The sequence below is a fragment of the Aedes aegypti genome, chromosome 1, assembly GCF_002204515.2.
Source record: "Aedes aegypti strain LVP_AGWG chromosome 1, AaegL5.0 Primary Assembly, whole genome shotgun sequence".
NCBI classification, from domain to species: Eukaryota; Metazoa; Arthropoda; class Insecta; order Diptera; family Culicidae; genus Aedes; species Aedes aegypti.
The window spans coordinates 295159535-295185374 of NC_035107.1; the positions used below are offsets into that span (position 1 = coordinate 295159535).

A 25840-nucleotide genomic window follows, 5' to 3' on the forward strand; every position below is an offset into this window, starting at 1 on the left:
TCAGGCTTATGCTCATAACCATTAACAGGAATCCGAATCATGGTTAAGATGTCGATCAATATCTTGATCAGGCCTCCGTTTAACATTCCAGGAGTCTTCATACGATAGGATGCCTTGCTCAGGACTTCTGTTTTCTGAATACAGGTAATTTTTTCAGAATCATTTGGTCAGTTTATTCCAGAATCTCAATTCTCGATTTCGCTTAGAATCTTGCTTCTGAACAGTTCATAATTGTCTAGGATTGTATTCAGCATCATATGATCCTGATTAAGTACAGAATCATATTCTCGATTCCATTCGCAGTTTTGCTTATGGTTGTTAACATGCTGCCCAGGATTCCGTTCATCAACATGCTTAGGATCCCTTTCCATATCATACTTAGGATTCTGTTTAGAATTCTATCAAGAATTACGTTCAAAATTCTCTCCAGATTTAAATTTAGAATCTGTTTTTCAAGATGATTCCGTTCAGACTCCTGCTTAGCACCCTGCTGAGGATTATATTTGGAACACTGCTTTCCTGAGCTCTGCTTTGAATTCCATTCAGTCAATATTTAGTTTATAATCGTGATCATAAGGGGCTTTTGCTCCAGGATTTCGTTTAGGATGTTCCGGATTACATTCAGTATCCTGTTTGTGAATTCATTTCGCCCATCATAGTTTCACTAATAATCGTTGCAAGCAGGATTCCGCCTTAAATGCTATTGCTGTTTTGGTTTAGATTCCGGTTCATGATCCCACTCAACTCAACATCCTGCTCAAGATTATGTTCAGCACTCTGCTCAACAATCCGTTCAAAATCTTGTTCATGATTACGTACCATGCTTATGATTGTATTCATAATCACTCTCAACACTCGATCCAAATTTTGCTCTGGTTTCTATTCAGCATGTGAGATTAATTTAAAAATATCGCAAAGAAATCCATCCTGAAACCAGCTCAGCATTCCGTTCCGGATCCTATTCAGATATAGATTTCATAGTGGAATCTTACTACAGAGTGTCTACTCATTTAGAGAAATGAAATTCCCAGAAGATTCCATATTTTTTTTAAATAATGCCAGGTTAAAAAAAAATTCCCAAAATGTACTAATAGTCAATTTTAGACGAGTAAAACCATTTTATTTTTTCAAATGAATTCCGCAGATCTCTTTAAGAGTTTGTTTTGAGATTTTTCACGAACTTTTTAAGTAATTCTTTCAAAAATATCGTTTTACATAATTTCAATAATTCAAACTGGAATTTTTCTAAAAATAACCACATCAGGAATCATCCTTCCAAAAAATATTCCATTGATTTCCCTAGGACTTTCTCCAGCATTCCCGTTTAGATTATCTTAAAAATTCAAAACTCATTCCAATAGTTTTGAAAAATTTCTCAATGGAGTCTTGTCAATATTGTTTCTAGTTGTTCATCTAGAGAAAATTCAAGGATTTTTTTTAGATTGTTCTGGAGAATATAAAAAAAAATCATGGGTTGAATTTTGAAAAAACTTAGAGTAATCTCAGGTGAAACTTCTGTGAGTTCCATGTACGCTTTGATGAATTCCAATTAATGAATAAGGCTATTTTATTTGTAAAAATATTACATAAATGTTTGAACCTGGGAGGGAGGCACAGATACTACACACGAAATGTGGCACAAGGTTTTTTTTTTTTGAACTGCAAGAAAACTCAAGCTTGCCAATGCCAATCAAGGCAGACATGATGAAAATCGCTTATTCTCTTTTTCTTTTTTTTTTTTCGGACAACATGGAAAAAGGGCCTAAATTTTCTATGCATTTCATTTTATTGGAAGAGGTAAAATGATGCGTATTTGAATACTTAATATTCAATCAGAACAAAAGGTGCTATCGTGACATTACTTTTGAATAAGTATGAATAGATTCTCAATCGATTTTTTGTCAAATTTGATAAAATGCAAAAATATGTTTTGATCAATTACGCGCTTTTATCATGTTTGTGCATTGTTTAAGATTCGGGCTTACAGTGACTGTTCGTGACAGCAGAATCTCGGCTCACCATGACGTACATAAATTTCGTATTCGTTTCTCCCTCCCAGATTTGAACCACATCAACAATATTTTGATCAGAAATGCTGAAGAGATTCCAAGAGACATTTCTGGAGGAACTTAACAAGGAATCCTAGGTCAAATTTATCGAGGAATTCTTGGAAAAGTTTATAATAGATATTTTCGCCTGAATGATTTTTGGAGCAATTCCTGAGAGAAATTATGCATGAATATATAAAAAATCCTTATGAAAATGAAAATACCTGAAGGTCGTAGACACAAAAGTCAATTTGGACAAATTGAGATGTAAAATTGTGAAAACTAATAGAATCGTTCTGGTGGGCTTCGATCCCACGACTCCCAATACGCTAGACTGGGCGCGTTAACCAACTACGCCACAGAACGGGTAACGATTCTGCAGCGCAATCGGCCAACCTGAAACCAAAGTCCGTCACGATCCCATATTCTCCTTCACTACCCTACACCTCCTTCGGCTCTCTGAGATGCCCAATTCGACTCTCCTAAGCGTGCCTGAAAATGCCTGGAATAAATGAAAAAGTTGGCCTAGGAATAATTGTAAGATTTCGTGAAAAATGTCGAAACGATTTTTCCCAAAACCTCTGGAATAAACTTTTCTGAAGAAATTCCTCTAAGCATCCATTGAAAAATCGCTAGTAGCATCTCTGGAGAAATTTCCGAAAGTATTCAAGAAGAAATCATTGGAGAAATTACTAGAATTCCAGCAGAGAGCATTCGTCGAGATCTGAAAAGAATGTCATTAAAATCTTCTGGAATAGTCGCCTAATAGTGTTTGTAAATTTCTCTAAAGCCTCTAGAATTTTGCACCAGTATTCACTGCAAGCAGATTCAAAAAGTAACTTTAGAGATAGTTTTTATTAAAATAGAGACTTTAGAGACCAGAGCCAAGAATAGAGACTTGTATTAAAATAGTGATCAAATCTGGAAAAATGCTTATCTGAGAAATGTACTATTTTTCGTGCATGTTGTAGTTTAGCTCTTTTCCTACAAAGCTTATTATTTTTGTATAATATGCGAAAAAACATTTTTGTTAAACTTGTTTGAATGTTTTCAATTTATCAATTGCTCATGAACGAAATCCAACTGGAACTGTACCTGCATTTACCAAACTAAACATGTTTCATGCTGATTAATTGAAAGTCGTTAAAAGCACTGAACATGCCAACTAGCGTGCCAATTTAAGAAAATTTATTTGATTTAAGAGATTTTGTGTCACAAAAACGACACAATACTTCAAATTCAGAATCCGGCTCAAGATTCCGTTAATAATCTCACTCATGTTTCAATATAAAATCCTTTTCAAGATTCCGTCCACAAGCTCTCATATCTTATATTCGATTGTACATCTTTTTGTGGATTTCGTTCAGAATCTGTGATGATCTTCACTTAGGATTCTGTTTAAAAACGAGGTGAAAACATCAAAACATATTCAGCAAAGTTGTTCAAAATGAAAAGTTCTAAAACTTTTATAAGGTCATCAAGCCTCTAATAAAACGTCTCCAAAAATGTTTTTTTGTTAGATTGCCCTATTCAATCTAACGATTTTTGTATTGCCAGAAATGCTTTTTTTCGATTTCTTTTACAATTTTTCATTTAGGTAGATGATGATCTTCATTTACAATTCCTTTTAGGGTTTCGTTTCACATCCTTAGGAATAACTTAGGATACCTATCGTTTATTATACTGCACAGAATACCTTAAAGAATCCTTCAATTTCAAATTTACATAAAATTTTTAAGTTCGGTATGTGATTTGTAAAATTACCTTCCATAAACCGATGTTGTCAGTGAAGCACTTCATGAGCTTAATTACCTATCCTATACAGGAATATGATGTCGTCGGGCCTATCATACCCCTAAAGATCAATGCCACCCGATACCGGATCGATCAGTTGCTTACGAAGCATCAACCCTGCCTTAAACATTACCTCAATCAAGCATCCAAACAACCACCGCGGTGCAGTCAATCTCTACGAGTCATTGGCTTAAGATTCCTATCAAAACAGCTTTTCGCACCATACACTTTTGCCGAAACCCCCCCCCCCATGAGGGGATCCCTCCCTGGGTGGTGGAAGAATTGGGCACAAACCGCCACCGACAGTCTGGCTAGCTGACTGGTTGGTGGTCGCCGCATATCACTATCAATAACTCGAATTATAGCGCATTTAAACGATCCACAATCCACATGCCCCGAAGCTGACCACGGGATGGCGAAGCCAGAGCCATTCCCAGCGATCCTTGCCCGAGCTTAATTGCATGTCTTAGAAAGAGCGGAGACGGCACGATATCACATGCTCACATGCTTCCACCATGCTGTTTGTGTTCGTTGCATACCCCCATGGTCTATGTGTTGTATGTTTGTACGTACACGAGAGGCAAAAGCATTTATAAAATTGTGAAATAACCTTGTCATGATTTGATTATTTTTCAAATGTGAAGAAACTTTTACCCCCATAATTCATCACTGAACAGAGCGCGCAAACGACGCAGGCACAGTGGCGTGCCTTCATACGGAGGTCGGACAAAACCACAAAACTGAGACGGTTGAAAACGATAATTTACCAGCTTCAGTTGATGTTCAAAGAATAAGTACCTAAGTACCTTCCATGGAAATAAACAAAATAATATGATTTCGATTTTCTGAGTGATTCGTTCTAATGACGTTTCTTACAAATTCAGATGAAAATTTAAAGGAAATTTAAAAAAAATGATCATGCGCTAAAAGCAGTAATACAAGTTTAACTTTTCGTTATGGAAATTTTCTTAACTTCCTTGAGCATAGAATATCATCGTACTTGCCAGTGGCAAGTTGTCACACGATATACGCATGCGAAAATGGCAATTATGGCAAAGAAAGCTATCAGTTAATAACTGTAGAAGACTAAGGTTACACCTAATATCAAAAACCATATCGGTGAACCTGAATTTTTAAATAAACTTTATTCAATAGTATGGAAAACTATACTGCCGTGAATCGCAAGTCAGTCCCATCTGCAAAAAGTAGGCATTGGGAAAATGGGCTGTGAAGTTTTCAAACTCGTTTTCAAATATTCAAAAAATTCCAGAGGATTGTAACATGTTCCAATCATAATGAAACTTTCACAACTTGCTTTTCACTACGGTATCTTTCCGAGAAAAATATAAAGATGATCAAAACAAGTTACATTTTTGTGTTTCACGGTGCGAAAGTCTGTAGTGGGACTGATATGCGGTTACTTTTCATTGTGGGACAATTTGACTTGCTGTTTTTTCCTTATTTTTCCGAACAAATCATATTATTTCATTAGTGCAGCTGAAAGAGCATTGGAAGAGATATTGAAAACTGAACTCAACTCAATTTTGACAAAAATGCAGATGGGACTGACTTGCGATTCACGGCAGTATAAACGTCCAAGAATTTCAATTTTCGAGGTTTTATCCGACCAAACACCACTGTGCGACAGCGGCCATATTCAAGAGAAAGATCCCTACGCTCTTCTCCACGCTGGCGTGGTTTGGTGTGGCGAGGCTGTGGCAAGTCAAGATCGATGGTGCGCAATAAGAATTGGCGGCGGCAGTGGCCACAGACAGGCGGACAGACGGGAACTACTAACGACAACCGAACCACTCTGGTCGTCTCGGGACGGTATCACGCGGTGAAGTTTTGATTGGATCGCCCCGCCAGGCCAGTTCCTCACCCAAAGGATATATGGGAAAGTTTTCCGTTCCGTGAGTTGGGGCGTATTGGTGCTGCTTCTGCTGTGTGTTTCCTCGCGGGGTATGGCAGGGGCACACGAGAGCGGACGGCCACCATAGAAATAAGAAACTTTTGATTACTTGATGAGTGAAATAATATCTGATCACAATGGGATATTAATGATGGAAAAGTCTCGACGGCGGCCTTTGAGCGGATCGTAATTAGGATTGCTTTCTAAGCCATGATTCGCCGCGGTTGAGATTCGTAAGTTCATTTTTTTAGTCTTCAAGAGTCGTTTCTGAATACTTTACCTATATGAAGTATAGACCATGAATTTTAAAATTTTAACTGTATATCTGGAGCCCTATAAAATTTGACTCCAATAGCTGAATCTAAGCGAAAACTTGAACAAATTTCTAAAATGGAATAAGAGCAGCATTCTCAATTTGAACAAGTAGGAATTTGAATGGAATCCTGAGGTAATCTTGATCAGAATTAATTACAGGATTTTGTTATACTTGGAACTTATTACTTGATTAGGAACACAGCTAGTTTTTCTCGGTACTTTCCATCATCATCAGTAATCAAGTTTCACTGAAATTCAGTTAAACAATCACCCAACTTCAGAAACCATTATCGAAAACCTGTAGTTCTATACCAAGTTTTGTGTTATTCCGATGAAGTATTATTGAAGTCTTGAAAAACATTTAACTCTGAAGATTTATACATGAAATTTCTAGCAGGATTCTGAATCCTGTGCAGTATTCTGAACAGAAAACTTGAAAAAAAAAAACAATGTGCATAAACGCAATGATGAGCGGGATACTCAACTGAATCGTAACAGAAATTTAAAAAATTCTAAATCCTGTAAAGGTTTATAAGAGAAATGCTAGATTCTAGGTGAGCTGCACAAAGTCTTCCTAACGCTGGCTGTGGGATATCCGACACTAAAGTAGCATAAAATACTTCAAGGATCATACCGGTGTTCAGCAAAAGCTCTTAGGAAGAATTCCCAGAAGAGGTATTAATCAAGATTTCTATAAGACATTCACCAAAGATTTAAAAAGTTATCTGTCAAATACATATCAAGTAATCCTGTAAACATTTTGTCTACAAACTTTCAAGAAGAGGTGGTTTTAGCACTGATATTGATAAGAAATTTGGAAGTATTTTCTGAAAGTTTCGAGTAGAAATTTTCTTAGTTCACATGTACCATCTACCAACAGTTTTTGTTAGAGATCTGCTAAGAATACTGGGAAAATCTGACAACTGTCACAAGGAAAAATAGCTAAGGTCAACGGACATTATAGTGATATTGAAATTTCGGCTCCCCTATGCTTAAACGATTTATATTATACTAAATAGCATCCTACCAAAGTTTGAAATGATTCGGAAGAAATTTGACTGTGCACACGCCATTTGAAGTTTATATGAAGATTACCGTCGTTGGGGGTGACAATGGGTCAAAAAGGGATATGTACGATTTAATTATGGAATAACTATAGCAATTTAACTCCAATAAACATCAAATTTGGTGTGTATGTACTTTGATGTTACATTAACAACTGTCCCAAAAATTAAAGAAAAATATTTATTTACAGCGGCACCACAAGTGAATGAAAAATGACTCAATCTCACCCCATAGAGGGGGTGACATTGGGTCACTGTAATTGAAAAAACTTGTTTTTGAGAATATGATTGCAAAACCATTCACAGCTGACAAATATTGATGAAATACGATGCAAACAAGACGAAAAGATATCTGAGATGTTTCACAAGTATGATAAACCCACTTAAAAGAACGATTATTCCAAAAAATTGAAGAGCTGTGAGAAAAATATGTAAACCCAGAATTTATCGTCAAGTTTACAATAATTTTCTTCTTTTTTCTCTAAAATTGTCTTCAAAGTATCATCCTCATTACCATAAAGCCTATTCAGTTTCCCCAAAGGTGAACTGGAACAGCGATCATTTTAAATCTTCGCAAATATTGAAATTTCGGTGTGTCATTCCACGATCGATACATTTTAGGCAAATGTTGACGTCATAATCCCGGTATTTCAGCGATCCAACTCATTTGTACTTCTTTGAGAAGTTTCTGTAATATGAAAACACTGATAAATAATTGAATTAAAAAAAAACAATCCATTTGATAAAATTTTACGATGTTGCTGCGCACGAAACACAGTTGCTGGTTTGGGAAGTTGTCAAAATGCGTTGCATTGTTATTCAATGCACGGAATCCTCAAGTAGACTTGTTTAATGTTACAGAGATGCTGTATTTAAAAAGAATAAACACATCTTAATGAAAAAAGAGAACACCTGGCACCGTAAAATGTCGAAAAAGTGGGCTTGCAATTTCATTTACTATCGTTCTTGCTTGACCCAATCTCACCCCCATTTCTAATGTTTTAGACACCGTACCGAAAAAAATGAAATTTTTGTGGAAAAATCAAATAGATTCCGGAAAATACGTGTGAAGTGCAATGAAAAGACTTCCTACCATCTACTAATATAACGATAGAAGTTAAAGTACATGCGTGGTACTTTACACAGGAGAAATTTAATGTTGTAAATTTTATCTAGTTTCAACATACAAGTTTATTGATATAGTAAACAAAAACTACTATTTCTAAAAATGTATATTGTGATGAAATATGTGTAATAATATGTTCCCTAACATGTGAATTATTAATTTGAGTAATATCAGCGTTATTAGCTGAAATATTTCATAAAACATATTTTTCCGTTTTGACCCAATCTCACCCCCTAGACCCATTGTCACCCCCATCGACGGTACTATGGAAAACGCCAACCTTTTGGTATCAGCCCTATATCTCGTCGCCATCATATTTCATGGAAAATTGAACAAAGTTTACTTGTATGAAATCTTTCCAGCTACAATTTTTCCGAAGACCACATTTTAAGTAAACGTCAGGATAAATTGTTATTCATAATCATAAACCGGGTTTGCATTTTGCATGCTTATTCAACTGCTCGGCAGGCAACATTGGTGCTCCTGGTGGGTAGAATAGATCAAAGTAATCCAGGCTACTTTGTTCTACAGCAAAAAAAACAGTGTTGCTCTGAAAGTAATTGATTTAGACTTTGTTAACAATAATAACAAATTATCCTTCCGTCCTATCAAAATGTGGTCTTCGGTAAAGTTGTAGCTGGGAAGATTTCGAATGAGTAGAGTTTGTTCACTTTTCCATAGATTATTACTACGAGCAGTTAGAGGGCTGAACACAGAAGGTTCGGCTTTTCCATAGTAATTTTCATATAAACTTCAAATGTCGTGTGCACAACCAAATTGCATCCAAATCACTTCAAAGCATGAGGGAGAAAAAACTTCGAAATTCACATTAGTCTAACGGACATACTAAGTATCTCACGCGATGTCACTATGAGTTCATCGACGAACATCCCAAGGATCTCAAAGATGACAGGAATTTAACAAAATCTATCCATGATATCTGCTAAGCTATATGCAAGCAATCTGCGGAAGATTTAGCATAACCTTCCTAGGCCTGACTTTGACATCATGGTCTTCTGTTAAATGATATTCATTCGACTATTTAGTTCATTTTCACGTATTCACAAATGATTTCGCCAGAAACCTGCAAGGGATATTTTACGATTTTACTATAAAAATTTCATAAATATTCTTCTACAAACGTGTAGATTTTCGGATTCCCCTGCAGAACATAAAAGTGGATTTCTATAGAAATTATTTAATCTCTTATTTACGTATTCATCTATGGATTTTTATGATATCTTCCAAGGGCTCAATGATATCCCCATATATCTATCAGCAATCATTAACCAGATATCACTAGAAATATATTTAGTATCCCATCAATATTACGCCAGGAGTCCAGCAAAAATCTCATAAAAAAAATACGACAAGGACCTTCAAAGAAATTCGTTTGAAGCATCAAAGGCACAGATTCGCATAATTACGTCGCGCTTCTATGGACAAGAGTTTCCAAAAATACAACACGAATTGTATTTAGTATAGGAAAAAATGTAAGAGTGAGCGAGAAGGGTTCAAAAATTTCCATTTTTTTTTAAATGATTTTACACTGACGGGGCATTTATGACGTACTAAATATATATTCCATAATTAGTAACGTACTAAATATATAATCCTTGAATGTAAAGGATTTTTTCGAAATATCTTGCCAAGAATACACCGAAGGCTTTGCAAGCAATATGCATTCCATACATTCAATGCATTGCATTTCAATTCATCTTTACCTGAGCATAATATCCTACATCTTATGATTCTATGAAGCCTTTAGACAACAATATTTCCCATTTTTTTATGTGCAAGACTGTATTCGAATTCGTTAAATAATTCTTGTTTGGTTTTTCATTGAAAGCTATCGAAACTGTTGAAATCCCGACCCCTGTCTGATCGACTTATTTTCAAATAAATGAACACTCGTTCAAACTTTCCGATTCCCAAAATTCCTGCTTGCACACAAGGGCCCTCCCAGGAGAGATTCTGACCGCGTCAGGCCACCATCCCAAGAGAGGGGGAACGCCATGTTTCTATGTTGTGTAGTGCGCTACACTGTTGTGCGCACCCTGGCGTGTGACGTTGATAGATGGTTCCACGTCCACCCGGCCAACGTCGTAACGTTCCGAAGCGATCTGATCCGATCCAACGACAACGACAACGGCGACCGCCATGGGGGGAAAACTCATTAACCATTATCATCATCAGGCTCTCGGATCCGTGGGCTCCTTCGTTTTCCGTCGTTGGTACGGTGGTCACACTATTACGGGTCACGCACTGTTATGGGTCATTACTATTAGAATTACATGCGGAACAGAGAGACTGATAATCGTGACTAGCCCAAGTAACATTGCAGAACTCGATTTTTACAGCACTCATCGTAATTATCCAACTCGGCAAGCCTCTTTGGATAAATGTATGAGTCATGCTGTAAAAATAAGTATTCTGCAACTTGTTGCGTAAACTACTATTACGCTACTTTTTTTTTTTTTAATTTCCTTATTAGTATCATTCCAAACATTACATTAATTATTTCTTATATCTAGGTGTTCTGTGTTATTAGGCAACACTATCATCCTAATTTGGTAAAACAAATCTAAGATTTTATTAACATTTTGTTAACAACATATTACATTTCATTTGCCGTAGCAGTTCAGATTTTTTACAGGTGAGTTGATTTCACCTGCTTATAAGAGAAAAAAAAACGTTTTCAATATACTTAACCTAACTTAACCTAAACATATAACGCATTAATCGTGGCAATAGAAGATTGTAACGATTTTTGCCTGAAATTATTGATTATTTTATTTGACATTTGTTCCAATGTTTCAACATTGGATATTCTATGTAACTCATTGGTACTATACCAGGGAGGAAGCCTCAGAATCATTTTCAAAATTTTATTTTGAATTCTCTGCAGAGCTTTCTTCCTGGTATTACAACAGCTAGTCCATATTGGTACAGCATACAACATGGCTGGCCTGAAAATTTGTTTGAATATCAAAAGCTTGTTCTTAAGACAAAGTTTTGATTTTCTATTAATAAGTGGATAGAGACATTTTACATATTTGTTAAATTTGGCTTGACTGCCCTCAATGTGATTTTTATGAGTTAAATTTTTATCTAGCATGAGCCCTAGATACTTAACTTCATCTGACCAATTTATTGGAACCCCTCTCAGCGTGACAACATGTCTACTTGAAAATTTCAAATAAAGAGCTTTTGGTTTATGTGGGAATATTATTAGTTGAGTTTTGGAAGCATTAGGAGAAATCTTCCATTTTTGCAAGTATGAAGAAAAAATATCCAAACTTTTTTTGCAATCGACTACAGATGACACGCAGGCTTCGTCCTTTGGCGGAGAGGCCTGTGTCATCCGCAAACAAAGATTTTTGACATCCCTGGGGTAACTCAGGTAAGTCAGATGTGAAAATATTGTATAATATTGGTCCCAAAATGCTGCCTTGAGGAACACCAGCTCTTACAGGACGTCTTTCAGATCTGGAGTTCTGATAATTAACCTGAAGTGTACGATTTGACAGATAACTTTGAATTATTCTAACAATGTATGTTGGAAAATTAAAGTTTTTCAATTTTACGATCAAACCTTCATGCCAAACACTGTCGAATGCTTTTTCTATGTCTAGAAGAGCAAGACCAGTAGAATAGCCTTCAGATTTGTTGGAACGGATCAAATTTGTTACACGTAAAAGTTGATGAGTGGTCGAATGTCCATGGCGGAATCCGAACTGTTCATTGGCAAAAATTGAATTTTCGTTGATGTGGGCCATCATTCTGTTCAAAATAACCTTTTCAAAAAGTTTACTGATGGAGGAAAGCAAACTGATTGGACGATAGCTAGAAGCTTCTGCTGGATTTTTGTCTGGTTTTAAAATTGGAACAACCTTAGCATTTTTCCATTTGTCAGGAAAATATGCTAATTGAAAACATTTGTTGAATATATCAACTAAAAATGATAAGCTACTTTCTGGAAGTTTCTTGATGAGGATGTAGAAAATTCCATCATCGGCAGGAGCTTTCATATTTTTGAATTTTTTAATAATAGTTCTCACTTCTTCCAAATCAGTCTCCCAGGCATTTTCGAAAACGTTCTCTTGATTGAGAATATTTTCGAAGTCCTGAGTAACTTCATTTTCAATTGGACTAGTAAGTCCTAAATTAAAATTGTGCGCACTTTCAAACTGCATAGCAAATTTTTGAGCTTTTTCGCAATTAGTTAGGAACAATTTGTTTTCCTCTTTCAATGCCGGTATAGGCTTCTGAGGTTTTTTCAAGATTTTAGATAATTTCCAAAAGGGCTTAGAGCCAGGGTCCAATTGAGAAATTTTATTTTCAAAATTTTTGTTTCTTAATTGAGCAAAACGCTTTTTGATTTCTTTCTGCAAATCCTGCCATATAATTTTCATAGCAGGATCGCGAGTGCGTTGAAATTGCCTTCTCCTCACGTTTTTAAGACGGATCAATAGTTTAAGATCATCGTCTATAATCACGGATTCAAATTTTACTTCACATTTTGGAATTGCAATGCTTCTGGCTTCAACAATGGAATTTGTTAAAGTTTCAAGAGCATTGTCAATATCAAGTTTAGTTTCTAAAGAAATGTTAACATCAAGATTAGAATCAACATACGTTTCATATATATTCCAGTCGGCTCGTAAATAATTAAAAGTTGAGCTGATAGGATTGAGAATCGCTTCATGGGATATTTGAAATGTAACAGGCACATGATCAGAATCAAAATCAGCATGAGTAACTAATTGGCTACAAAGATCACTAGAGTCGGTTAAGACCAAGTCAATCGTAGATGGATTTCTAGAAGAGGAAAAACATGTAGGGCTATCAGGGTATTGAATTGAGAAATATCCTGAAGAGCACTCATCAAATAAAATTCTGCCGTTGGAATTACTTTGAGAATTCTTCCATGACCGATGTTTGGAATTAAAGTCACCATGACAAAAAAAAATTGACTTATTGCGAGTCAATTTTCGCAAGTCAGTTTGGAGCAAATTAACTTGCTATCCAGAGCATTGAAAAGGCAAATAGGCAGCTATGAAAGTATATTTACCAAGCTGTGTTTCAACAGAAACACCTAAAGTTTCAAAAACTTTTGTTTCAAATGACGAAAACAATGGATGTTTTATACGTCTATGAATGATGATTGCAACTCCCCCACATGCCCCATCAAGTCGATCGTTACGATAAACAAAAAAGTTAGGATCTCTTTTGAGTTTAGATCCAGGTTTTAAATACGTTTCGGTAATAACTGCTATATGGACGTTATTGACTGTAAGAAAATTAAAAAGCTCGTCCTCTTTACCATTCAGAGAACGAGCATTCCAAGTTAAAATGTTTAAATTATTATTTGGATCCATTAGAAAAACGTAATCCAAAAACAATTTTATTAGTTAATGTTACACCAACTTGGACTGCTTCAGTGATAGTGGTGGCTTTGAACATTGCATCAATCATTAGATTCAACTGTTCAGTCAGAAAATTAAAATCAGAGCAGACATATCACTTGAAGTGGGTACATTATCTGATGATTTCCCATTAGAATTTTCAGTAAACGAAGAAGCGGAGTAGATGTTACCTGTGGCGGTAGGGTTTTTTCCATTTGATTTGAAACAAGTAGAATGGGTACTCATAGTACGAATAGGGGAGGAGTTCAAACTACCTGCTACGATATCGGCGAAGGATTTTCCGTTGGTAGATACATTGGAAATTGAAAAATTCGATGATTATGATTCCTGATGATCTTCCTGATGGGTATGATTCATGATCAAGCGATCGTTAAGGCCGCATGGGACGTCATCATAATCACATTATCCATTTTAAGAAGCAAATCCCAAGAACCACTCCATATATCGATGCGAAAATGTATCACTATGATTCTATGTAGTGTACAACCCAATAAATTTTCAGCTTCATCGGTTCGCTAAAACTCGAGATTTGCTTCCACAAAGTTTTGATGATAATTGTTAGAGTGAGACGAAAGATAGGGAAAATAACACGGTTTCCCGTGTCACCTTAACTGAAAAATGAGCATTGTTCGATACTCTACCAGGCAAATTCCGGAAACGACCGTTATCGTAACGGATATTATCTTTCATCTGCCTGGCACGAGCCTCAACGACTCTCTTGCGCGAAGGGCAAGACCAAAAATTTGACTTATGATTGCCCTTGCAATTGGCGCATATGAACTTATCGGTATCTTCCTTCACTGTACAGACGTCCTTGGCGTGAGAAGAACCTCCGCAAATCATGCATTTAGCATCCATGGACCATTTTTTGTACCATACTTGTTTATTTATAATTAAAATTAGTTGACCCCACTTTTGGCACCGACGGCACTGAGTGGGACTGGTAATTTCCTCCAGGTTTCTGGAAATGTTCCCATGTCACACGGACATCGAACATAAGTTTTGCTTTTTCTAAAGCTTTAATATTATTTAGTTCTTTTTTGTTAAAGTGAACTAAATAATATTCTTGAAAAAGCCCTTTCCGAACAATGCCAGATTGGGTTCTCTTTTTCATAATGATTACTTGGACTGGGGAAAATCCAAGTAAATCATTTATTCCATTTTTGATCTCTTCAGGTGACTTATAGTCACTTGAGAGACCTTTCAAGACAACTTTGAACAAACGTTCAGTTTTGTCGTCATAAGTAAAAAATTTGTGCTTCTTCTCTTCAAGATGTCTGAGAAGAAGTTCACGATCTTTAAGAGTTTCCGGCAAAACGCGACAGTCTCCTTTCTTTGCGATTTGGAAGGAAACCTTGATTCCCCTAATGTAGTTCAAGATCTCCTGCCTAAATCCCCCAAATTCGGAACAACTGACCACGATAGGCGGCACTCTTTGCTTCCTCACTTGAATCAAAGAGCCTGGGCTAGAGGCTGCTTCGATTTGGTGTTCGGAAAATTTGTCTAGAGCATCGAACTGATTGCTCATTTCGATACAATTATTCATTTCACCCTTGGAAGAAACTTCGCATTCCGGGGAAGCGTCCTTTCTTCCATTCTTGCCACGTGTAGTGACAGTTTTAAAACCCACTTTTTTGGAAGGAAGTAGTGAATTCAGAGATTCACCCTTCCTTTTGTTAGTTGTTGATACCATGTTTAGTTAATAAACGAGAAAGACGTGACCTTCGAGAGGTTTTTTCCCAAGACGGTGTCCAAGAAGGATTACCACCGCTAGCTTTCGCCAACGGGTCCAACGAAAAATCGAAGGCATGGGTCCAAACAAGGATCGTAAAGGGATCAGTAGAAAAAATAGTACTAAAAAGTACTGTTTTAGTAGCACTGAAGAGTATCGTTTTTTTTTTAATTATAGCACTAAAGTGCTGTTTTATTGCTTTAGGTAGTTTTTAAGAAAACTTCCAAGAGCAGAGAGAATTCGTGTACGCACAGCACGAAGGTACGATGCGCACTGCACTATTACGCTACTGATTTCGGTTACGTAATGACTATTACCACACTGCATAATTTAGTACAGGAAAGTAGGCCATTTCATGACAGATTGGCGTAATGAAAAACAGCCTGAGAAATTGCAGAAAAATATTTTATCTTATAATAGGTTCAATGTTCCAAACCATACTATTCTGCTAACGATTTGAAACAAAACATAACTATCGATACATAAAACCAAAAGCTCCGTGTCATATTGCTTATAGAGTATAGAGTTCCTGAGAAAACTAAACAGAGAAACATCAATTTTAATGATGTTTTTATCAAAACTAAAGAACTTCAAGAAATTTGTCATGCTTACGACTTCATAATTGTGGTAACCACGACAGTACGATAAAGCCGAACAAAAATAAGTCTTCGAGGTGTTTAGTGGAATATAAAATAAGATTTTCAACATTTTCTAACACAGCACAAATAACACTCCCTTGATCAATTTTGAAAGTGCTTGTGCAACATATTATGTTCGACTGCTATCCCATTTGGCCATGATACACGCAGCGAACTGGACTAAATAAATAAATAAACGTTTTTTGTTTTCAAATTCTGGTTTCATAAGGCAAATTTATTAATTTCAACCCGATTTCTTATGGCGAATTTTCATAAGGGGTTGCTATGTTTATCGATAGTCCATTTGCCTGATTGTATGGTTTTCATCGTGACCAAAACGTTTTATGGGGTGCCTCGAATGGTCTTCATAGCTTTAAGTAGAATATTTTCTAATGCAAATTGAATCTTTTAATGGTAGTAACATATTGATAGTAAAAATATTCTATAGAATGGGCCAATTTGATTTATGAACGTTTTGATCAAAAAAATTTCATAAAAAAATCAGTGTTATGCGCAGTTTTATAGTTTTACACTATATGACTGTTACGATGAAGTTCGATAAAGGAGGTGACCCATAATACTGTTGCCAGTGTATTTATTTTTTCCCATTCGGTGTAATTCAATGCAAAACCATGTTTCATATTCAGAGCACCTTAGTAGGCGCTCACAGGGGTGGTGAAAGGAAACGAATAAAAAAATGTAACATGGCCGAGAATTATTAGTGTTGTAGCATAACACTTTTTTTCCCGTCCCGCGAGGGAGGTGAGGGGCGAAAGATATCATCTCCTCTTTTCTTCGGCTTTCATTGCGTGTGTTTCGGGCCCCGGAGTCGTGTGCTGTGCTTCTCCCGGGGAGAAAAGATAACCATCTTAACATCATTTTTCTGCCCGTTTCTACTGTTTCATTTTGTTTTATTAGTGAAGAACCGCAGCCGGGACACACCATCAAGATAAGGTCGGGCAGAAATGAATAATTAGTGCTCGCTTGGCGGTTCCATTACATTTTCCACGTTTCGCTCATGGCTGGCAGGGTGGTGGTGAGAAAGATCGGTACCGAGCATATTTAATCAAAGCATGCTCCGTTTCGGGCGTAATTTGTAAAACAAAGGATTTCGTTTTGCATTTGGTTGAGGTTTGACCAAACAAGATGAAAATATCCACTTATGTAATGCAGAAATGTAAAGATACGATTTTATTTAATTTGCTTCGTTTTGCCATTATGTTGATTTTCACTGCAAAAACTTCTAAAAACGTTTTGGGATGAATCCCTTGGACATTTTTTTGAATAAAAGCTTGTTTAAGCTTCTTTGGAGGGGTTTCAGAACATCGTAGAAATATTATGTTAAGCATCTAGGAATCCATAAAAGTTCATCAAAAGAACGCCAGAATTAGTTTCTAAATCTTAAAAAAAAATACATTGACTTTAGCAGAATTTCTAGAATGCAGATCTCTAAAGAATTAAGTAGTAAATCATCCTGATTTTTTGTCCTAATCCAAATCTTTACCCTATACACGATCAGAACAAAACGTGTAAACTTCTGTGATATATATAATGCACATATTTGGAGCGTGACAACAAGCTTTTAGGCACATCACAGCTGTTAATGTTCAACGATCCGTCATCGTAATCATTGCCATCATCGAAACTTCAAAAGCAGTTCAAATTCTGTTCAAAACTAAACGTTATTTGATGAAAGTGCATTCACTGTGTTTCGGTTGGAGAATAGATTACAGTAAACACATTTTTTTGTATTTTTTCTTGATTTCGAACGTAAAAACTTGCTTCGAACGAAAAAACTTGCTAAGAGGTACCTAACAGCTCTTCTTCAAGCCAAGTCCAGTACACTACACAGAAGACGGCCTTACAGTTGAGGTCGAAATATGCGTATCTGTCAAAGGATACAAAATCTAGTGGAATTTAATTGTACAGTACTAAAATCGGTTTTCATTTATAGGAATTGTGCGATTTTACCCCGATTGTCGTTTCCCCGAATGCCATTTCTCTAAAAAGTGACGCAATTCAAAAATTTACCAGAATTGTCTACAGTGACAGTTCTTTATTAAGGTGAATTTTAGCACATTAACATATGACTAGTTCAATTTAAAATAGAAAGAACGATTAGCATTAAAAAGAAGGAGATATTTGGTCATTTTTGACTAACAGATGTTATATTTGTTTTATTATGATTTCATCGTTTTACGGTTAACCAGCCGAGTGTTAATAACTACCGTAAAACTAAACATTGCATATACTTCGCAATTGGATTAAATGGACAAATTGATGTGAAATTCGCGAAAAAAAATACGTCTTCTCGGTGAGAATCGAACTCAGGACTCCCTGTTCACTAGATATTGTTTGTATATACAATAGGAAGCGTTGTGTTCGGATGAGCATCTAATTTTTCCGAAAGAGGACCACGTGATTATTGAGTTGATATCGAATTCAGGTTAACTTCTGCGCGCATGAATCCTCTCGTGAGATAGGGGTGACGCGCCCTATCTAGTGAACAGGGAGTCGTGAGTTCGATTCTCACCGTGAAGACGTGTCATTTTTCCTCGCAAATTTCACATCAATTTGTCCGTTTAATCCAATTGCGAAGTATATGTAACGTTTAGTTTTACGGTAGTAGTAACATATATTGCCAAAGATGCTGAGGACGATGAAACTCAAAAGAACTGCAAATCAAATTAAGATGCGTTAAATCAGATGAATGGTCCATTCAGAGCGTCAAACACTTTTCGGGGAACTGGCGTTCGCAGAAACGACATTCGGAGAAAAAGACAATTTTCTTGCTGATGAGTAATGGAAGAAAATTTCTTCTCTTCGAAGAAATTGTTCGCCGGAATTCACCTACAGATGTTGCAGAGATTAAGAATTTACTAACATTATAAAAGGGCCAACGACGCTTGTTTGAATGCATTTTTGATGAAGAACCGAAAGGACTTATGAAAGGTGGAGGAACGATATCACCTCAAGGTTTTCAGGATAAGTTAGTAGAAGGAAATTCCCGGACGAGTACATTAAAGAATGTTTAAAAACAATATCAGAATAAACCAAAAAATGATTCTAGACAGTTTTTTCTGTTGTATTTTTTGGAAAATTACTACAATTTTTTGCACAATTTTCAAATAATTTATATGGAATCTGTCAGGAATATTCCGAAATCCTGCAGAAATTCTCCACGGATCTATAAATATTTTATCAAGAACTTCAGGACATATGTCTGAGACAGAAAAATTAGAAGTTTAAGAGATGTTTCAAATACCATGACTTTCTCAAAGCATCCCCTGGGACAATAATTGACAAGACCGCTGATATGATTTTTATTGTTTCTGTAAAAACCTTTCCTCAACCTTCCCAAAAACGATAAAACAAAATTTTCTCATATGTTTTTCGAACAAATTCCTAGCATAAACAAATAAGAATATCCACTTGATTGTTATATTTTTGGATTTGAAGCTTTACTGCCCATAACTGCATAACAGTCACATTCGACATTTTTGACAAATTGGAGTTAATACCATGGAGAGTCATCAAATGATAAATACTTTCGATCAACTTACTGAAATCTGTGAGATCGTTCTAGAAAATTCGAAAAAAATACCAAGTTGTTTTGTCACATTGGTAATTATAACCGCATAACAGTCACATTGAGATTATAAATGAGCCTCGTAATGTAATAGCAATGAAATTTCTATCAGAATTATTTGCTGACTATTCACCTAGTATGCGATATGAGTTGTACAAAATATCAGCTTCAAATAAGCTTTTTTGAGTTACTGGTAGTTTTAAGAAATTTTAGTTTCTTGCCATACTTCCATAAAATGCACGCTTGGTATTCCATTTACTCAATCCCTACTTTTGTCAAATGTTACAAATATGCAGTTATGGGCAGTTTAGAGCTCCAAAACAATCATAATCACTGAGAAATAAAAGAGAGAGCAATGATATGCCACACGTGTTCCCCAAAGTTGATTAGAGGGCCTCATGCCTCCATCGAAACCAGTACTAGTCGGCCATGACAACGTAGTTATGAAAATACACGTGCTTTTCGCTTCTTCCCGCATCCCACCACATCCGACCAAAATCCTCCGGACGTCGTCTGTCACATCCAGTTGTCATTACCTATATCCTTCTTGTGTGACATTCCACATAAACTCCATCCCAACCTGACAGGTCACGTCCATCTGTTTCAAACAACGAGAGCACAAGAACAGAAGCCCTGGGCAATTTCCATTCAGCAGTTTGCCAGCAGGGACCACATTCGTCATCTGCTGTCAACGCCTCGCGTGGATAATTCTGTTAAGCACTCCTAATTTGGACTGCATGATTATGTTGAATGGAATGGAACGACGAGAGAACCAACCCAACGAGACATTATCACACCTTTGGCCAATAAGCTTGGTGTGTCCCTCACCTACTAACCATATGACGCTGCATTTCCCGGTTCTCCTACTTATAGTTGGCTACCTTTTATCTTTTCTTCTCCTGGTCTGGTTTAGTTTTTGAACCGATCAACCGAGTTTTGACTTTTTGGCTATGTAGTTACACACTCGAAAAGTAGCGTCTAATCATGAGACGCACTTTTCTCGCCAACGACCAACACCAGAAGGATGAGAAAGGAGTTCCTCGGTCGGTTTAAAATGACTTTCCGGAATTAGCACTAGATACAAGTGGGCGACTTTGGGCATCCGAGGCTCGGGGTCGTCTAGGTAACAGGTTTGTCAGGTGCAATGATGAACCAATTCCGGAGGCAGTAGTAGGCCGGGAAAATGAAAATCATGAATTCGATTCGAAGCGACATCTAAATTTTGCGCCAAAATGGATGTCTACGTGCGAATTATCGTTTCGGATGGGATTTGCGAGTTGGGATTTCGTATTTCTTTTACGTTTATCGCATCTGACAGCCCTGAGCGACGGGAGATTTAGATTTCGGTTGCTCTAATGCGTTTTTGATTAGATGAGAAAAAGTCTTACGCCCTCGTTCCGTCCAAATGCGTTTTTTCTTTCTGTGAATTATATTCGATCTCATTTTTCCTTCATCATCCACCTTTAGTAATAGAAAATTTTCAAATAGACTGAAGAATTCTAGTGGTGAATGGTGAAATAATTACATTGACTGGAAGCAATTCTAACAAACATAGACTGACAGCCATATTAAAATTGGCTTACAGAAAATACTAATTTCGTGTAATCGAGTGAAGTAAACGACACTTAAGACGGCCTTACACTGTCTATGAAAGATTAACTTTAATGTCGATCAAAGTATAAAAGTTCTGTCTGTCCACACAAATGTTGAAACATTTCTAGAACAATTATTCATCACAAATTCTTGTAACATTATCACACAAATTATTGAAAGGAATTGCAATTCCTTTATTTCTCAATATGGGTCTGCACACTCCTCATATTATTCCACAACTTTTTCGAGCAGTTTGTCCAAAGATGCTGATAAATCTAAACACAAGACTATTTATTTCTAATGTCTGCTAAGTTTTCCGGCATGAAATCTCTCAAACTCAGCAATCACAGAAATAGAAGACAGTCTTCGCGAGTCTCGCCTCAGAGTACCAGGCATTGCAAAATTCGTTCTCATTTGATATCGAAGCACGATTAAAGCGAGTGAAGAAGAACATTTTATCTGCATCGGTCTATGTTCGGCAATGTTTCACAAGTGGTAATAAACTTGATAAATAACATCATCGAAAGAAAGCCCCAAGGGATCAACCCCAAACATCTAAAAGCAATATATTCCCCAGGTTTGGAACTTGTTTAAATGGGTTCAGACATGCATTGTTATCTCCTCGATCAAATCAGAACTGTAGCAGAAGATGAAAAACATGTTCTCATAATGTTTTACAAATTATCATTGTCATGGAGAACGAAAAGTGAGAGATACTCTCAATTTTATAAGAATTAAATCCTTGAAAAGTACAAAATTACTTACAAATTTCGTGATCACAACAACAAATTTTAGATTTAAATTTTCAAATAGGTAGCTAAAATCTAAGCCTATCTAACCTATTCATAGGCCTCATTGTCCAAACTATTCGATGCTCAAACGCATTTTAAACATTACCGAGCCGATTTTTTTCTTATGTTTTATTCAAATCAAGCTACAAAGCAAAGTCAAGCGGAAGAAATTAAATTCCCTGTCGGTCCAGGATCTTTTCGTAATGTAAATTTCCTAAACTTCTCGGGGCATAGAATATCATTGTACCTGTAAACACGTACTGAAATGGAAAATTTGGCAAAGATAGTTCTCAGATAATAACTATGAAAGTGCTTATAAGAACACTAACCTGAAAAGCAGGCTCTATCTCATTGTTGACGTAATGTAATGATCTTGACCGTTAGTATCAAATTGAGCAGCACTTTTTCTTCCTTCATTTCCTTACATTTATTATTTCTTCTAATATTATTGTGTATGCCTCAATCTTTGTTACACTAGCAAACATGCGCGAGATTTCTCATTTTTTCCCTAACAACCATCACACCAGAAAGGAAATAGATCCATCCATCCATATCTGAATCTCCTGCACACATAATGGCACCCTTATAAGCACCCTATGTTCCCAACCGTTCAACATCACCCAAGGGTGTATTATATCGCATTCGGCCAGCAGCGGCGGCTTTTCCTTCCTAACATATATCATTTATATCAATGGAAAATGTGCAGATTCATTTTGCGTTCATTTTTCATCTCAATGGTGCGCGGCTTTAGGCTGCAGCACCGACTGACTGACACCGGCCTGTATCCCTACTACTACGGGTGCGTGTGTTCTCCGGCTTGGATTCTTCGGTATAGCTTTTATGTACGAGGGGTACCCATAAGCTATTAAGTATGTTGGATATGCTTTCCTATGAAATCGCTATGCTCGAGACATTCTTATCATTCGGTCACGTTTCTGTGCCATCTTAATGATTAAAATGGGTCGCATTTCGATTGATGTGGCAGGATTTCGCGCGTGATACGAGAATGTTATCAAATTTCAGAACTTTGTTCATCAGAATATGAAAGATAACTTCCATGAGTTGACATTGAACCGACCATACTTTTAAGAAATCATGGAAAGCTGCAATATCTCTAGTAACAATATAGGTTTTGTGCGATTATACAAACCAAGTTTTTGGTTTTAAATCTGTTATAGAAATATGACTAAGCCTGATATGTCCCTGCGGTTTAGGAAATTTTATTTTTACTTAATCTTGAAGTACTGTTGGAAGCTTGAGTTCTGCTACATACTTTAAGAAACTTAAAAGTTTATGTATTTCTGAAATTTAAGTTGCGTATTTAAAGTTTTTTTTCGATATCTCAATGACTTTTGAAAAATCAAGAAATTCTAAGAACAAGAACATTTTTGATTTTCGTCTGATTCAAAGTCTTCAGAACTTAGAGGAATGCTGGGTCAGTTTTGAGACTGCCAAACAAGTAAACCAACATCTAGTCGAAAACTAGTGCAGAGTTTAAAATAAGTGATGTTCCTTAAGTATAGTAATTTATGATTTACAAGGTGTGAATTTAAAACTAGTAAATTGTGTGCAAGGTGTAAAAACTTGCACCAGGCTAACACAACAGGCATAATCCAATATAGGATGGGGATAATAATTTATTAAAACTCTAAGAATCCTGAATGAGAATCTGGCATTTAAAATTTTTTTTTTAATGGTCAAACTGAAGAATCTTGTTAACAATCAAACAAAAAAGGCATTGGTATGCATTTCTAAGCCTTTCAAATATTAACTGTAATATTGAAAATTCAATAGAAAATTCCAAATTTGTTTCGAAAAATTCCATATGTCAAAAGTTCCATATGTCAAAAGTGACGTAATCGGATAATTTTCGTAGTTTCTTGGATCGATTTTTTTTTATTTGCTGGGAAGCCATGCTCAACTTTGCAAGTTACTTGAAAGACAATATTCAATAGCTTTTATTCATGTTGGCAACATCCTACCTGAGGTTCAGTCTCATTAGTATAGTATTCGAAATTTCACCGAAATACTATATTTCTGTTTACGTATACGAAATATGTTACACGAATGTAGAAAATAATATGTAAAAACATGCAACTGTGGGGCTTTCCTTAGCCCAGTGGTTAGAGCCCGCGGCTACAAAGCAAAGCCATACTGATTCCCGGTCGGTCCAGGATCTTTTCGTAATGGAAATTTCCTTGACTTCCCAGGGCATAAATTATCATCGTACCTGCCGCACGATATACGAATGCGAAAATGGCAAACTTTGGCAAAGACAACTCTCAGTCCTCAGTGAACACTAAGCTTTAAATGAATTTACTTCATTCTAAAAGGAATGGAGACCGATTTGGTTCAGATTATGGCTCACACTAATGAGGTTTCCGCCAGTTCCAAGCTTTCCTAGGCTCAGGATTTCTGGGCCACCGGATGTGAAGTAAATCAGTTCAGATAGAATTAGGTTTGTTTTAAATCTAACGTCACGTTTTCTACTGAATTCAACTTTAAAATTGTTCAGAATTCAATTTTTAAAATATAGCGCTTGATAAAGAGGGTTTACCGCATCCATGTTTTCTCTAAACCTAATTTTTCATGCCCAAAATTTAAGTTCTACTGTCATGAGAAATTCTCACCATGATTTCGGGCCCCTATGAACCTGCATCCTAGCTATAATACTGTGTGAGAATACCTCGAATACGGATTCTACCCCATTACCCCGAATCCCATTACCCCGAATGCCATTCACCCGAACGCCAATACCCCGAATTCCAAAACCCCGAACAACCCATCACCCCGAATGACATTACCCCGAATTCCAATATCGTCGGAAATGTCATCAATATCATCATGTCATGATAATTGTAAATTCGGGGAAATTGCATTCGGGGTGATGGAATTCGGGGTAATGGTACATTCGGGGTAATGGAATTCGGGGTGATGGCAATCGGGGAAATGGCATTCGGGGTAATGGGGTAGAATCCGAATACGATATTGCCTGCTCTGATGCACCCTCCAGAGCCCAAGGGAAGACAAAAAAGGAAGGCATTGGAGACGTGTTGGATAAGTTGGACCTTCACTATATTCGTCTTTGAATTCTTGAAAGTTGAATTTACTGTCCCCAGTATCGGTTCGCCTTCCTTAGCCGAGTGGTTAGAGTCCGCGGCTACAAAGCAAAGCCATGCTGAAGGTGTCTGGGTCCGATTCCCGGTCGGTACAGGATCTTTTCGTAATGGAAATTTCCTTGACTTCCTTGGGCATAGAATATAATCGTACCTACCACACGATATACGAATGCGAAAATTGCAACTTTGGCAAAGAAAGGTCTTAGTTAATAACTGTGGAAGTGCTCATAAGAACACTACACTGAGAAGCAGGCTCTGTCCCAGTGAAGACGTTAATGCGAAGAAAAAGAAGAAGAAGTATCGTTTCGCTGGACGCCTCGATTCCCTCAAATTCCCAATAATGCTTTCCACAAACTTTGCTAGCGATAAACGTGTCTGTTTCGAGCCCAGAGATAGCCATATATGTAGTAGCGCCGATAAAAGGCCTTGAAACAACTTGAAATCTCTCCACATTCTCCATCAGCATTTCATCCCCCTGATAAGAAAAGCTCATTCACCTACCTGTTTCGATATCGACTGTGTAGGACATTCCAGCCCAGGGATTCTCTTCCGCTTGCTTATCAGCGTTATCCTTTTTCTATCCATCGATTCCAAAATTCGTATCCGAAAAAGGAAAAACAAAACCGAAATTAGTCATCCGATTCGGCCCGGAGCTCTGCCTATTTCACAACAAAATGGCCATCCCCTTCA

At 36.7% G+C, this 25840-nt stretch overlaps 1 protein-coding gene across 5 annotated transcripts in view; it reads right to left on the bottom strand.

Moving 5' to 3' along the window:
* Positions 1 to 25840, bottom strand: part of LOC5565942 (segmentation protein cap'n'collar) — a 255950-nt gene that overhangs the window by 136497 nt on the left and 93613 nt on the right. For all 5 annotated transcript variants that reach the window (XM_021838214.1, XM_021838215.1, XM_021838213.1 and 2 more), the window contains exon 4: positions 25652 to 25727. In XM_021838214.1, coding sequence (XP_021693906.1) covers positions 25652 to 25727 — 76 coding nt within the window. The remainder of the gene's footprint in view (positions 1 to 25651; positions 25728 to 25840) is intronic.